The following is a 15,340-nucleotide window of genomic DNA, read 5'->3' as shown; positions in this document are numbered from 1 at the left end:
TCATGAAATTTACATACAAGTGGTACTACATGGAAAATATCATGCTAAGCAAAATGAGTCAGAAAGAGAGGGACAGACATAGAAAGATTGCATTCATCTGGGGAACATAAAGAAACAAAATAAGAAACTAACACCCAAGAGCAACTGTGATAAACACCAGGTTGTTCACTTCATGGCTTAGAAGCCAGCTGCACACTGTAGGGGCAAAGGCAGCTCAGATAGAGAAGGGAGCACCAAATAAAGGGTGCTGGGAAGATCTGCCCAGGATGGGAGATGCATGCTGAAAGTAATCTATAGACAGAACATGATTGCCACCCAATGTATCTTCTGCAGACCACAGCACCCAAAAGGAGAGATAGAACAAAAGAGAATGCCCTGCCACAGAGGCAGGGTGGGATGGGGAATGGGGGGTGGGTGGGAGGGATACTGGGATTGGTGGGGGTGGAGAATTCGCACCGGTGGTGGGATGGGTACTTGATCATTGTATAACTGAAACCCAAGCACAACAACTTGTACGTCTACAACTGTACCTCATGGTGTTTCACTAATAAACAAAAAAATTCCTTCTTCTGGTTGTAGTTGTGATGACTAAGAGATCCAGGGTTGCACATGTCCTAGCTGCACCATTGGTGGGCTGTGGCACCCCTTTAGTTATGGTGTTCATTCCTGTTGCCTGCAGTGTGGCACAGAGCTGCAAAAGCCAGCTGAGTTGCAGACAACAGAGCAGGAACGAAACTAGCGGGTTTTTACTTGCAGTGCAGGTGCTCTGAGCCACTTAGCTCTCAGCGAAAGCCCATCACTAAGAACTTTTTGAACAGCTAGGAAAATAAATTTTGTGCTGAGGCTACTGGACCAGGACTGGGTTCCACAGACTGGAAGGCTCCAACGTAAACCTGGTCCCCAGCCGAGAAGCTCTGTGTGCTCCTGCCAGAGCTGTCCATCTTTGACTGTTCTCCCTCTAAAATGATCACAGGACAGGGGGAGCGCAGTTGGAAGAAGTTGTAAGGTTCTCCTTTCCCATACAGAACATGGACATGTCCTCGTTGGCTGTCCTCAGCAGTTCCCTCCAGGGTTAGGAAATTCATCTGTCTCCTACCTCAATTCCTCAGACTCATCTTTGAATCCACTTTCTTGCCTTTCCTTAGTGAATCCAGCAGCTGGAAACCATCTTTTGAAAGCGTGAAAATGCCGATGAAGTCATGCCTCCAGTGTCTCATCTCCAAGTTAATGGCTCTAGTTCCTTCCCATCACACCCCCAGTTGCCTCTTTAAGGCTCTCGGTTGAGTTCTCTTGAAGCAAATGATTGTGAAAGGGAAATTTTTGATGTTGCCAAAACTCTGGCATTTGAGAGACTTAGAATGAACTCCTCAGCTTCCTCAGTGTTAAACAAAGGACAAAGATGAACACACTTTGGCATATTCTACACCCTGTGCAGGCCGGAACATGAGATTAAAGAACTGTAAATTTGCAGATAATGAAAAGCCTTGAGATTTCAAAATTAGGCAGGAAGTCAAAGAGAAAGGAGAATTTCTAATTAATGAAACAGCAGTGCTAAAAATAAATCACCATGTATTCTGTTTTTCAGTTAGTTTATTTTTTAAATCAAAGTAGTATGTAAAATATCTTTAAAAGCCAAATAGTACTGCTACATGAAAGTTTTCTTCCCTAGCTTTACTTTTCTATCTCTAGAGATACATAATATTTTAGCTGTTCCTTCTGTATCTTCCTGCTATTTCTTTTTTTTTTCTTAAATTTTTATTAGTGAAACACCATGAGGTACAGTTGTAGACTTACAAATTCTTGTACTTGGGTTTCAGTTATACAGTGATCGAATATCTAGCCCTCCACCAGTGCCCGTTCTCCACCACCACCAGTCCCAGTATCCCTCCCACCCCTCATCCCCCCCATCCCACCCTACCTCTGTGGCAGGGCATTCCCTTTTGTTATCTCTCTACTTTTGAGTGCTGTGGTTTGCAAAAGAGACACTGAGTGGCAATCTTGTTCGGTCTATAGTCTACTCTCATCACGCATTTACCATCCTGAGAGGAACCTCCCAACACCCTTTATTTGGTGCTCCCTTCTCTATCTGAGCTGCTTTTCCCCTAGCATGTGTGGCTGTCCTCAAAAGCCATGGAGTAATACTGCTGCTACTTATCTCGGCTATTCTTGGGTGTTAGTCTCCTATTTTGTTACTTTATGTTCCCCAGATGAATGCAATCTTTCTATGTCTGTCCCTCTCTTTCTGACTCATTTCGCTTAGCATGACATTTTCCATGTAGTACCACTTGTATGTAAATTTCATGGCTTCATTTTTTTCTAACAGCTGCATAGTACTCCATTGTGTAGATGTACCAAGATTTCTTTAACCAGTCATCTGTTCTTGGGCACTCAGGTTTTTTTCAGATTCTAGCTATTGTAAAGAGTGCTGCAATGAACAAACAAGTGCAGATGTCACTTCGACTAAACTTTTCTGCCTCTCTGGGTTATATTCCCAGGAATGGTATTGCTGGGTCAAATGGGAGCTCAATTTCTAATTTTTTGAGGATCATCCATACTGTTTTCCAAAAGGGCTGAACCAGTCGGCATTCCCACCAGCAGTGAAGGAGAGTCTCTTTCTCGCCACATCAGCATCAGCACTGGTTGCTTTTGTTCTTTTGTATGTGGGCCAGTCTCTGTGGTGTGAAATGATATCTCATTGTTGTTTTGATCTGTATCTCCCTGATGATTAATGATGTAGAGCATTTTCTCATGTGCCTTTTAGCCATTCAGATTTCTTCTTTGCGGAAGTTTCTGTTCATTTCCTCGCCCCATTTTTTGGATGGGGTTGGTTGTTTTCTTCTTGTGGAGTTCAATCAGTATTTTGTATAACCTTGATATCAATCCCTTGTCGGATGTGTATTCGGAGAATATCCTTTCCCATTCTGTAGACTGTCTTTGTATTTTGGTCACTGTTTCTTTTGAGGTGCAGAAGCTTCTTAGTTTAAGATAGTCCCATTTGTCCATCTCTGTCATCTCTGTTTTCATTTGCTCGGCCAGTGGTGTGACATCTTTGAAGACACCATTAGCTTCAATGTCTTGGAGGGTTTTGCCAACTTTGTCTTCAATGTACCTTATGGATTCCGGTCTGATGTTGAGGTCTTTAATCCATTTTGATCTTACTTTTGTGCTTGGTGTTAGGGACAGGTCTGAGCCCACTTTTTGGCATATAGCTGTCCAGTTTTGCCAGCACAATTTGTTAAAGAGACTTTCCTTGCTCCATTTCACATTTCTTGCCCCTTTATCGAAGATTAGATCATCAAATGCTTGGGGGGAGATGTGAGTATATTCGACCCTGTTCTATATGTCTGCAGCTCTGCCTTTGTTCCAGAACCATGCTGTTTTAATTATTACTGCTTTGTAGTAGAGTTTGAAGTTAGGGAGGTTGATTCCTCCCATTTTCTTTTTCCCCAGAATTGCTTTAGCTATTTGTGGGGACTTGTTGTTCCATATAAATTTTGCTCCATTTCTTTGAAGAATGTCATGGGTATCCTAATAGAGATCACATTGAATGTGTACAGTGCTTTGGGAAGCATTTCCATTTTGACGATGTTAATTCTCCCCATCCATGAACAGGAGATATTTTTCCATTTCCTTGTGTCCTCTTTTATTTCCTGAAGTAGCGTTTTGTAGTTTTCTTTGTACAGGTCCTTTACTTCCTTAGTTAAGCTGATTCCTAGGTACTTGATTTTCTGAGGCACAATTGTGAACTGGATTGTTTTCTTCAAGCCACTTTCTTCTCTTTTACTATTCAAGTATAGGAAAGCCATGGACTTTTTGGTATTAATTTTATAGACTGCGATCTTACTATACAAGTCTATTGTTTCTAGGAGTTTCTTGGTAGAGGTTTTAGGGTTTTCTAAGTATAGTATCATATCATCTGCAAATAGTGAGAGCTTGATTTCTTTCTTTCCTACCTGGATGCCCTTAATATCTTTTTCTTGCCCAATCGCTATTGCAAGTACTTCCAGTACTATATTGAACAGCAGTGGAGAGAGTGAGCATCTTTGTATCATCCCTGATCTTAGGGGAAAGGCTCTCAGTTTTTTCCCATTGAGGATGATGCTTGCTGTAAGCTTGTGGTAGATGGCTTTAACTATATTGTTCCTGCTATTTCTTGATTTTTATGGCCCTAACTATTGTCCACTGGTTTTCCAGTGTAGACAATACAGGTTTAGTCTCTTACAAGCTAAATTTCTAACATTCTCAGTTTTCTTCTTCCCTTCTCAATATAACAAGATTGAAGTGTTTTTTCCCCTTATTTTGGCCCTGGGGCCACACCCAGCAGTGCTTAAGGTTTACTCGTGGTTTTGTGCTCAGAGATCATTCCTGGTGGGGCTCTGGTATGGGGTGTTAAGGATCAAACTTTGTTGGCCATGTGCAAAGCAAACCCCCAACACACTGTACTAGTTCTCCAGCCCTTGAAGTTTTAACTCATTTAAAAAATATATCATTGAGAATCCATTGACATAAATCCATTGTGTGTGTTTCCATGTCGATTTACTACAGCTATACACTTGCTAAATGCTCACCACATTACATCAGCTAAGACTTCTGCCATGCCACATGATCACCACTTCTTTTTTGTGTGCGCGTGCATGTGTGTGTGTTTGTGTGTGTGTGTGTGTGTACGGTGAGAACATTTAAGATCTACTGTCTTAGCAACTTTCTAGTATATAATACATTATTATATACTTGATTGTTATTATAGTATATAATATATTATTATATTAAATATGTGATTGAGGTAATACTATTCTAATACACAATATATTGATAATACCATTAGTAATTATAATATTAATAATAGCATATGAATACTGAAATAGTATAAATATTAAATTATTTATTATTTTTATATTATTTTAATAATAATTTATTATTTTACTAATAATTATTTATTATTATATTATTTATATAGATAATATATTAAATATTAGGGCTGGAGTGATAGCACAGCGGTAAGGCATCTGCCTTGCACGCAGCCAGCATGGCCGACCCGAGTTCCATTCCTCTGCCCCTCTTGGAGAGACTGGCAAGCTACCGAGAGTATCTCGCCCACATGGCAGATCCTGGCAAGCTACCCGTGATGTATTCGATATGCCAAACACAGTAACAACAAAGTCTCCAATGGAGACGTTACTGGGTCCGCTCGAGCAAATCGATGAACAATGGGAGGACAGTGACAGAGTGACAGTGACTGAATGCATTGATTATTTCTAACAGATTTTTTCCAGAGTCTTTAGGTTTTTCTGTATATACCACCAGACTTGGTATCCACAAACAAAGACCATTTCCCCCTTTTGATTTGGTTAACTTTTTTTTCTTGCTTGATTTAATTGGCTAGAACTTCTAGTCCTGCATTAGATACAAGTGGTTAGAGTGAGCACTCTTGTTCTGCTCCTAATACTAGAGAGAAAGTTTTCAACTTTTCACCTCTGAGTATGTTTGAGTCAATGATGAGTGTTTATACTATCAGTACATAAATAATATTCATGGGAGAGCCAACAGTTCTTATATTTTTTCTCCTATATGGCTTTTGGATTTTAGTTAAGTTTATAACTATGTCATACTTATATTTGATTTCCAAGGGACATTTCACCAAATGTCCACAAAAGTATAAATCTATAAATCTTTTCTATACAAGTCCACATCTGCCTTTCTGATTCACCATAGACAAACACTCTCTCCACTGCTGCTCAGCTACCATTCTGGAAATTCCCTTCCCTTCTCTTCTGTGTAGAAATCCACTTCCTGAAACTCATAGTTTTCTCCCAAGTTTACTCATTCATTTCATGTAAGAAAGGATGTGGGGAGGGAAATCTTTTGGAATATTGCATGCTAGAGCATGACTTTATTGTCTTTTACCTTTGAATGATAGTACGTATTACAAGGCAGAGAATTTGAGGTTTGAAATGATGGTTCCTGAGAATTTGGACAGCTTTGCTATGCTGTCTTCTTGGTTCAATGCTGCTACTGGGATTTGGATCAGAAACCACACTAGTGTTTGGTTCTCTGCTCCTGATGTATTTTCCCTACTAAAAGCTTCTGAGTTTTTTTTTCTAAGTCCATGTACTCCTGCTCTGCTGCTCTGGTAAATCTCTCTCTTCCCACATTCTCTATTTTTGAAACTTGTAAGATATTGGGTCTCTTAAATTTATCCTGACTTTTAATCTTCTCTTTTCTGCCTCTTAGTGTCTTTGCTCTACTTTCTTTCTTCCTTTTTATTTTAAGCTCAGGAGGTTTTTATTTACTGTTTGTTTTTGCAGTGCCAAGGATCAAACCTATGACTTCACACATGCAAGGCAAGAACGTTACTGCTGAGCTGTCTTCCCAGCCTCTCAACTTTTTTTTTTCTTGCTCTACTTTCTGAGGGTTTTTTTTTTAATTTTCTAATTTGAACTCTCAAGATGTATTCCTCTTTTCGCATTCATATTTTATGAATACCTTTGTCCTCTCTGAGGACATTGCAGGTGTTTTTTTTTTTTAAGTTTTCTTTTGCTACCTGCGCTTATTTTGTTCTCCTTAAATCCCTTTGCTTGTTTTTGTTCATTTTACTTTATTTTTGTCATTAGAGATATTTAACAATCTCTAGGTTCCCAGCCATATTTAAACATGAAGCTCTAAGAAGTTCATTGGAAGCTCTGAAAAAGGACATTGCTTTTTTGCTTGGGTCAGCATCTAGAAATCACTCCATTTCATTAGACCCCTGTATGACACTCTGTGTTGGCCTCTTGTTTGTTTGGGGGCCACACCCGGAGGTGCTAAGGGCTTACTCCTTGCTCTGTACTTAGGGATCATTCCTGGCAGACTCAGGGGGACCATATGGGATGGTGGGGAAAAAACCTAGGTCCCCTGCGTGTGAGGCAAACATGCTACTCAGCCACTGTACTATCACTCCAGCCCCTGTAGGTCTTTACTTAGACGGTTTATCTAGAAGAATGCCCAGTCTCCAGGGAAAGTGACATTACCCTTGGTGTCAACATCTAGGGAACTGAGCCTTGTGTGTGGCTTGGTGGTAATGCATGAGGTGGGTCCCCACATTTCAGTATTTAGGCTCCTGCTTATTCCCGACTACACCTTCTTTGTGCACAGAATCTGATCCCCAGTTTTAGCTGCCCCAGGTACTCTGAGTTCATACCCTCCCTGGTTGACCCATCCAGAGTGCAAGCTCCTGCCTCCTGCTGTATATGGCCGCAGGGGACTGGGTGTTCAGCTGCCCCTCAGGAAAAATTTTATAATCTTCAGAAGTGCTTATCATATCCTGGACCTCCCCAGGTTGTTGTAACTCCAGTTTGTGTCATATTTTTTTTTATCTCCTCTCTCAGCTGACTCACACAGACAGGTTTTTCTCTTACTCCCCCCAGCCCAGCCTGCTTAGAGTCACTCTCTAAACATCCTCTCTTCAGTTTCCAATATTTGGCTGATGTTTCACTGCCTCTGTTTTATACTGTCGCCAGATCATTCTTTTTCATTCCTTTATGATTTGAGATGGGGATCAACGAGGGGTGCAGAAGAAAGGAGACACATCTGCTTCAGTAGGGTAGCCCAAACCTAAAAGCTCACAAACCAAGTGGGTTGGTATGTGAGCCCAAGATAACACAAATTGCCTGACTGCACCCTGCCACTCCCCCACCCCCACCAAGATAAAGCAGCACACCCCGCCTGCCTCTGTAGGTGTTCGGTGGGGGGGGGGGTCCCAGCGCCAGAGATTACAGCCCGTGTGCAGCCTTTAGTCCCTAATGATGGGGGTGCCCAACAGCACTACCCTATTAAAACCCACAGTGCTCTTTATCATCAGGAGGAAACTGCTCCTTGGTATGAATCATCTCTGGTTGACTTTCTTACCCCACAGACACTCCTTTTTATCTACTCATTTGGTCTGAGAGATTAGAGAAAGACCAGCGGTATTCAGAGCAAACTTCCAGGTTGGAGTCTAACCCTGTCATTTTCCTGAGATAGCTCTTCTTGCCTGTGGTTTAATCATTGCCCCGAGGAGAAGCACATACACATACAAAAGAAGTAAACATGTGTGTGTGTGTGTGTGAGCATGTGTGTGTGTGTGTGTGTATGTGTGTGTGTGTCCACCCTCAATTATTCTGATGAGGTAATGGGGTGTAAACACTTAAGTATCATGATGAACACAGAAGCAAGTAATTAACTCACTAGTATGTAACTGTAAGAATACTCTTATTTTATAGTTATATATAATTCCCTTAAGGTTTATAATTCTTTTCTTTTAACCACATTCAGTGGTTTTCAGGGGCTCATATGTGGTGCTGAGGGTCAAGCCAAGGTTGGTTACATGCAAGGCAAGTGCTTCAAACCCTATACTATCTCTCTGGCCCCTATAATTATTTTCTAGGCAAACATTTTTATCATTTCATATAAGATTGAGGGGTGAGGTTCACAGAACTTGTTGAAGTGTGTTTCAAGCAGAACAACAATTCTTTAGTGTGTGCTCAGTAAGAATGAGTATTTATAGAAGCCAATCCTTCCTTTCAGATACCTTTCAATTCTAAGCAATATGATTAACTTCCCCATTTGGTTTCTTTCTGAATTTTCTAACTCAAAGAAAAAGAGTTGGAACTGTGACAGACTGCACCTAGAAGATGTTTGTTTTCCCCTCTGAATGAGCATCCTGCTCAATGTTTAACTTAGTCTTTTACTCTTGCCAACTCCTTTTAAGAGGTCACATCAAAATTCCAACATACCCCTTTCCATAAGGTTGTTCTGGAGGCTTACTCTTGGCTCTGTGCTCAGGGATCATTTCTGGCAAGCTCAAGGGCCATATGTGCTGCAGGGATGAGATAGCATCAGCCAAAGGCAAGCAAGGGCCTTGCCCATTGGACTACCTATCTCTTAGGCTTTGGGAACTCCAAAATATCTTCTGAGATTCAGAACATGAAGCCTGTAGGAACCCAAAGGAGTAACACGCTTGACCCACCTGTTGAAGTAACAAGTGGCCACTGCCCCAGCGACAGTGAATTGCTGGCCCGCCAGGATGAACTCACTGGTCCAGATGAGACCGAGCAGGTGGTACCACCACATATAGCGGATGCCTGAGAGAGGCTGATAATCCACTTGACCGCCTTCGATAACCTGGGCAGCTCCTAAAGTGGAAAACCACAAAGATGCTTTATTGCAGAGTCTTGCCAGCAAGGAGAATGGCACCACAGCTGTGCCGCAGGGCCTGGAGTGAGAGGCTGATGCGCCTGGAAGTGCTTCTATGGCTTCAGATCTTCATAGCAGCAACACAAGCCTGCCTGCACACGGTTAGTATACAAATCCACGGTCCACGGTCCTCCCGTTGTTCATCGATTTGCTTGAGCAGGCCCAGTAAGGTCTCCATCATGAGACTTCTTGTTATTGTGTTTGGCATATCAAATACGTCACAGGGAGCTTGCCAGGCTTTGCCCTGCGGGCGAGATACTCTTGGTAGCTTGCCGGGCTCTCTGAGAGGGGCGGAGGAATCGAACTCGGGTCGGCCATGTTGGCTGTATGCAAGGCAAACGACCTACCGCTGTGCTATCACTCCAGCCCAGTATACAAATAAGGTAAAAAAATTGATCATTTCAGAACTGATGAGTAAGCAATTTGGTTCAAATATTTATCACTTTCTGTAGAATTGAAGACTAAGGTTTGGAAGAGTTAAGGAACTTTTGTGACATCTCACTGCTCCTGGTAACTTGAGGGTGAATATTTGCCTTGACAAGTGAACTGTTAATGCACAAAGTCTTTAGAACTATTTTATAGTCCTCTACCTCACCAGAAATCCAGGTTTTATTTATTGCTGTTTTTTTTTGTTTTGTTTTAGAGTCATACCTGAGGATGCTCATGCACTCCTGGCTGTGCTTGGGGGACCATATGGAATGCCAGGGATCAAACGCAGGTTGGTTGTGTGCAAAGCCAATGCCCTGCCCACTGTGCTATCACCCCAGCACCTCTTCTTGCATCTTTACAATGTCTCTAGGGAGGTGGCTCAGCGACCGAGCACCTGCCTTGCATGTGTGAGGCTCTGGGTCCCATTCCCATATTGCCCCCTTCTAAGACATCTATGGACCTCAGGAAAAATCTTTACCATTTCCAGGAAAGGCTGCAACTAACTATTCAATCTCTTGGATTTTTCTTTATTGTTAATCCCCAGCATTATATATAGTGCTGGGGATCTTACCAAGGTCTCTCATACTTGAGAGGTAAGTGCTCTACTGAGTTCCACACCAGCCCCAGTCTCTTGGAGCTTTAACTTCCTTTCCTGTTATACTCATTTCCTTTTGGAAATGAATGTGGAGTGAGATTAGCTGGTAATTATTTACATAGAGATATTAAGTTCCTTACGATAGCACAGCGGGTAAGGGCGTTCGCCTTAACGCGGCCAACATGGCCGACCCGAGTTCGATTCCTCCGCCCCTCTCGGAGAGCCCGGCAAGAGAGTATTCGATATGCCAGACACAGTAACAACAAAGTCTCCAATGGAGACGTTACTGGGCCCGCTTGAGCAAATCGACGATCAATGGGAGGGCCTTTATCATTTTTTTTACCTTTACATTAATATATTAATGCACACACACATATACATATATAACCTTATGGCTTGTCCTATAGACATATCACTGCATAATAATTATTATTACCTTTCAGAAGCACCTGTACGTTCAGTTGAGTTAAGGCGGCCAAAACAATATTATGCTTTTTGTGAGGTCATACCCCGCTTTACTACAATCCAAGTCCATTTACGGGGGAGTGGGTAAGTTCAAATCCCAGTTGCATTTGTTTTGAGATACCTCCCTCATCTCCATGTTTAAAATAAACTACTCGACATAAAATGATGGGTACTTTGGTCTTTGGTGAGTCTTACGACTTGAACAAAATGTAAAAGACAGCTTCCTATTTCCTTTCCCAACTATAAATCTATTTATGTTCATAATTGATGCCTCTTTGGATATTCACAATAGGGTCTGTGCAAAGGAAGTGGGGAGGCAACTGCTGCCCAGCAATCTGATCCTCCACACTGGGCTGGCCTCAGCTCCTTACACTCTCTGTTCTCTGGAACAAGAGTCACATTGTGAGCACCAGGGAACCCACTTGGTTTACAGAGGGGAGTTAATATTTTGTCAAACACTGGGCTCATTCTGGCTTGGATGCAACCTTTGTCTCAGGTAAAGCACTGAAAAATGCTTATGTTTTCTGCCAAAGCAGGTGTGTTTCAGCAAACGATTCCCAGTTCCAGAGGAGGAGTGTTCTGACACGCAGCACAGATGCTCTGGGGGCGGCCAGTGGATTCTTGAGTACCATTTCCCAGGACTGAAGTAGGAACAGGTCCATGAAGAGGTGCCTGCTCCTCCTGCCAGACCCCACATCCCAGGGACAAATGGCAGTTTTCCAAGAGCTGGGCTGTGGGTGGAGTTTTCTGTGGAACAGGCCGGGTGACTACCTGGCCAGGGGAAAGGTGAGTAGAAAGGACCGAAATGTGAGGCAGGGGAAGTTCATCTTCTTGGCTGCCCTGTGTGTCCTTCAAGGTCACCAGCAACCCTGTCCAGCTCAGCACAACGACAGCAGGAGCCTTTTGAACTCGGTGTCTCCCCTGAGAAAGCAGAACCCATAAATCACTCTGGGCTGCTTACTATTCTGATTGGGGGTGTGTACACTCTATGGTGCTCAAGGCCACTCTCTGCCCAGTGCTTGGAAGTTGTTCCAGCAGTGCCCAGGGGCCAGCAGTGCCAGAGATAAAACGGGGGTTTCCCATAGTTACTTCAGGGAAGGGGAGGGACAGTTTGGCCACACCTGACCATGCACAGGGCTTACCCTGTCTCCCCACTCAGGGAATTCACCTGGAGAGCCCACAGATTCATCCAGGGTGTCAGGAAGTGAACCTGGGTGAGCCGCATGCAAAATGAGTGCCCTGCTCTCTTTACTATCTCTCTGGCCCAGGTCACTTATTTTTAAATATCTGTTTTGAAGCCATTTTTTGTTTACCCCTTTGTTTTTGTTAAACAAGCTGTGGAATGACTTTCCTACAAGGAAAGACGTCTCAACTCTCAACACAAAACTGGGGTTTCCGACCCAACCATTCTTGCTTGGCTGGAGTCGGGCAGAGGACTGAGGATGTTTGCAACAGTCTCCACCAGATCCCAGGAGCGATCTCCCTCCCCTCCTTCATGTATGACATTGCCCAGAGCCGCCCGGGGGAACAATATCAGTGCTTTAGCATTTAACGTTTAAAGAATCATTGCTTTAAAGGTTCTGGGAAGAATCAGTCAGACTCCGGCTCCAGGGCAAAAATTCTGAAACTCAGCTACAAGCTGCGGGTGGGTGGGGCAAGCTTCCTTGTGCACACACGACTGCCCTCTGCTGGTTGGATGTGCCAGTGCAGGCAATAGCCCCTCACCGCCCCAAAGAACCAAATGCTATTTATGAGAAGGGTGACAATTAGCTCCTACTGTGTGTAACTCCTGCTCATAATAACTGGACTGCAGGCAGAGTCCAATCAAAGGGCATCTCGGGAATGGTCGTGGAAAGAGCACTGAACAGATTCTTGGGTCTAGTCTCAGCTTGGGTATGTTTCAAGCAATCTCGTTCTTGGTTCTCAAAGATTAAGAGGGCAGACAAGAAAAACCCGTGTACAGTAGTTACAATTTTGGGCTGGAGAAACACACAGGCTGAGATCACATGTATGTACTATACCATAAGAGCTGGACAAACTCTGGGGGAGTAGGAGATCTTTAAAAGCTTGTTGCATCACTGGTAGCTGAATATACTACCTTCCCAGTATCTACCTTTAATTCCTTAGTGACTTCTCACCCATTCTCCAGGCATGGATGGCATGGTGTTAGGTAAGGTTTTAGGACTAGTAACTTAAAACACTTATCCCTGAGATATAGGTAGGTAGCATTCCAGTTCTGAGATTAACCAATATTTACCACTGCACATTGAAATTATGTGAACATTTGCTGCTGGGGACAAAACAAATTGAAAGAGAAACAAATATACATACAAAAAAGTTATCATCTGTGGGGCTGGAGAGATAGCACAGCGGGTATGGCATTTGCCTTGCACGAGAATAACTCGGGTTCGATCCCCAGCATCCCATATGATCCCCTGAACACCACCAGGAGTAATTCCTAAGTGCAGAGCCAGGAGTAACCTCTGTGCATCGCTGGGTGCGACCCACAAAAAACAAAACAAAACAAAAAGTTATCATCTGAATGTCTAGCAGGAACTCACATGTTGCTGTATGTCTCTTCATTTCCCTTTCTTTGGGGCTGTTTCTAATTCTACCTCCAATCTCTGTGAGATGACTTCCCCATCCTCACTCTCAGTCAAGGACTATTCTTTTAATTTCTCTAAGAAAATTAAAAAACTCTAAAAATCCCTGGTAGATTACCCTTCCCTTCACCCCAGCCTCACATCTATCAAATCTCAGTACGTGATCATAACCGACCACTTTGGGTATGGCAAGCATGACTCTAAAGCTAAGCTTCCACTAGTCCTTGTTCTCACTCTCTACAAGACTCTCTACCAATCCATCCTCTCTTGCTTGCACCATCAAAGTGTTCATCTCACTGGATCATTCTTTACCATCTCACTTTTTGGTTTTATTTTTTCGGTTCTGGAAGAGAAACCTGGAAGGATACACCACCATCGCATCCCCAGCCCCCCATCTCATATCTTTAAAAAAGTATGAAAATAAAAAATATTGCATTATGGCTTGCAATATACAGGGACTGAAAGGTTATCACGTATATGCCTTTACCTACTTTCAGCACTCAATTCTTGTCCAGAGTGATTATTTCCAATTATCATCACTGAACAATATTTTAATTAGCACAACAAAAGTAAATTTCTCATCTCCCCCCAGAAAATGTGTCTTTTTTCTCTCTTTTTTCCTTCAACTTCCTTTCCATTTTCCTATTGCATATCTATGGCCAAATTCTTCGAAACTGGGTCAGGGATTTGGCTCAGACAGTAATGTGAATGTCTCTCAAGTACAAAAAATAGACAATTCCCCAAGATTGTCTTCAGCTACTCTTTTTCATTTATTTCTCCTACATTATTATTTTTTTTTAAACTCTTTGCTTTCTATTTTACCCTTCCCTTGTTATAAGTTCTGAGTGGGGGTGTTTCACACACTTGGCTGTCTCCCACTTTCTCTTAACTCTGACCAATCACAACTCACTCCTTATGCTTTCCAGAAACTGGCTTGTTTCCCTTCTGTGCTGTGACCGACATGATCAAATCACAGTTAGTGCTTATCAGCAGCATTTGCTGCCCCAGATAATTCCCTCTCCTTAACATAGCGCTGTTTTCTCCTCTGGCTTCCTGCTTGTTTTACCCCTTAGTCTTTCTCATCTCCAGGATCTCTGAACACTGAAGTAGCCCCACCTCGAACCTCCCCCCCGCCACACCAAACCCACAAGCACTGTGTGGATTTCTCTTCTCTCTCTCTAGTCATTCTTACCTATTTTTATGCTCCCTCATTTTCAAATGTACATCTCTAGTTGGGACCTTCTAACACCTAACTGCCCACCTGACATTTCCATCTGCCTGAAATACTTTTTTAAAAAAATTAAATCACTGTGAGACACACAGTTACAAAGTTGTTCGTGATTTGGTTTCTGTCATAGACCCATCCACTCACCAGTGTACATTTCCCACCACCTACCTCGATAGCAAACATTCTCTCTCTCTTTCTCTCTCTCTCCATTTGGGGATTATGGTTTGAAATACAGGTGCTTAAAGATTATCATATATATCCCTTTTCTTTTTATTTATTTATTTATTTATTTATTCAATCACTGTGAGAACAGTCACAAAGCCTTTCAGTTCGAGTCTCGGTCGATCATACAATGATCAAACACCCGTCCCTTCACCAGTGCACATTTTCCACCACCAAGAACCCCAGTATACACCCCCTCCCACCCACCCTCTGCCTGTGTGGCAGATTTCCACTTTACTCTCTCTCTCTACATTGATCACATTCAATATTATGACAAAAGACCCAACATTATTATTTGGAATTTTCCCCAATATTCAGACCTGCCAAAAAGACATCATTAGAAAATTTGTTTTCTATTGCTGATTATGAAGAGCATATGATGTCGTGTGGCCACAATAGCAGCCATGCGAATTTGGATTTCTGATATTTTAGTAATAAATCTAGAGGGATTACTGCCCAAAGCCCCTGGATTCCGAGATTGATTTGTGTGCCTCTGGGATCATGGTCGTTCAGATGCCGGAGGAGGAGTTTGAGGGTGGCAACCCGGAGCATTGTCATGGCCAGGAGCAGAGCCAATTCCACCTCCGA

The 15,340-nt window shown here is 42.7% G+C and overlaps 1 protein-coding gene across 3 annotated transcripts in view; it reads right to left on the bottom strand.

Annotated features, from left to right (window-relative positions):
* The window catches only part of SLC44A3 (solute carrier family 44 member 3), a 90,676-nt gene that overhangs the window by 41,417 nt on the left and 33,919 nt on the right, over positions 1–15,340 (bottom strand). For all 3 annotated transcript variants that reach the window (XM_056106585.1, XM_056106586.1, XM_056106587.1), the window contains exon 9: positions 8,984–9,149. In XM_056106585.1, the coding sequence (XP_055962560.1) occupies positions 8,984–9,149 (166 nt within the window). The remainder of the gene's footprint in view (positions 1–8,983; positions 9,150–15,340) is intronic.

This window comes from Sorex fumeus, unplaced genomic scaffold (genome assembly GCF_029834395.1).
Source record: "Sorex fumeus unplaced genomic scaffold, SorFum_2.1 ptg000131l, whole genome shotgun sequence".
NCBI classification, from domain to species: Eukaryota; Metazoa; Chordata; class Mammalia; order Eulipotyphla; family Soricidae; genus Sorex; species Sorex fumeus.
Note: the sequence above shows the minus strand (reverse complement) of the source record. Positions and strands in the feature narration are given on the sequence as shown.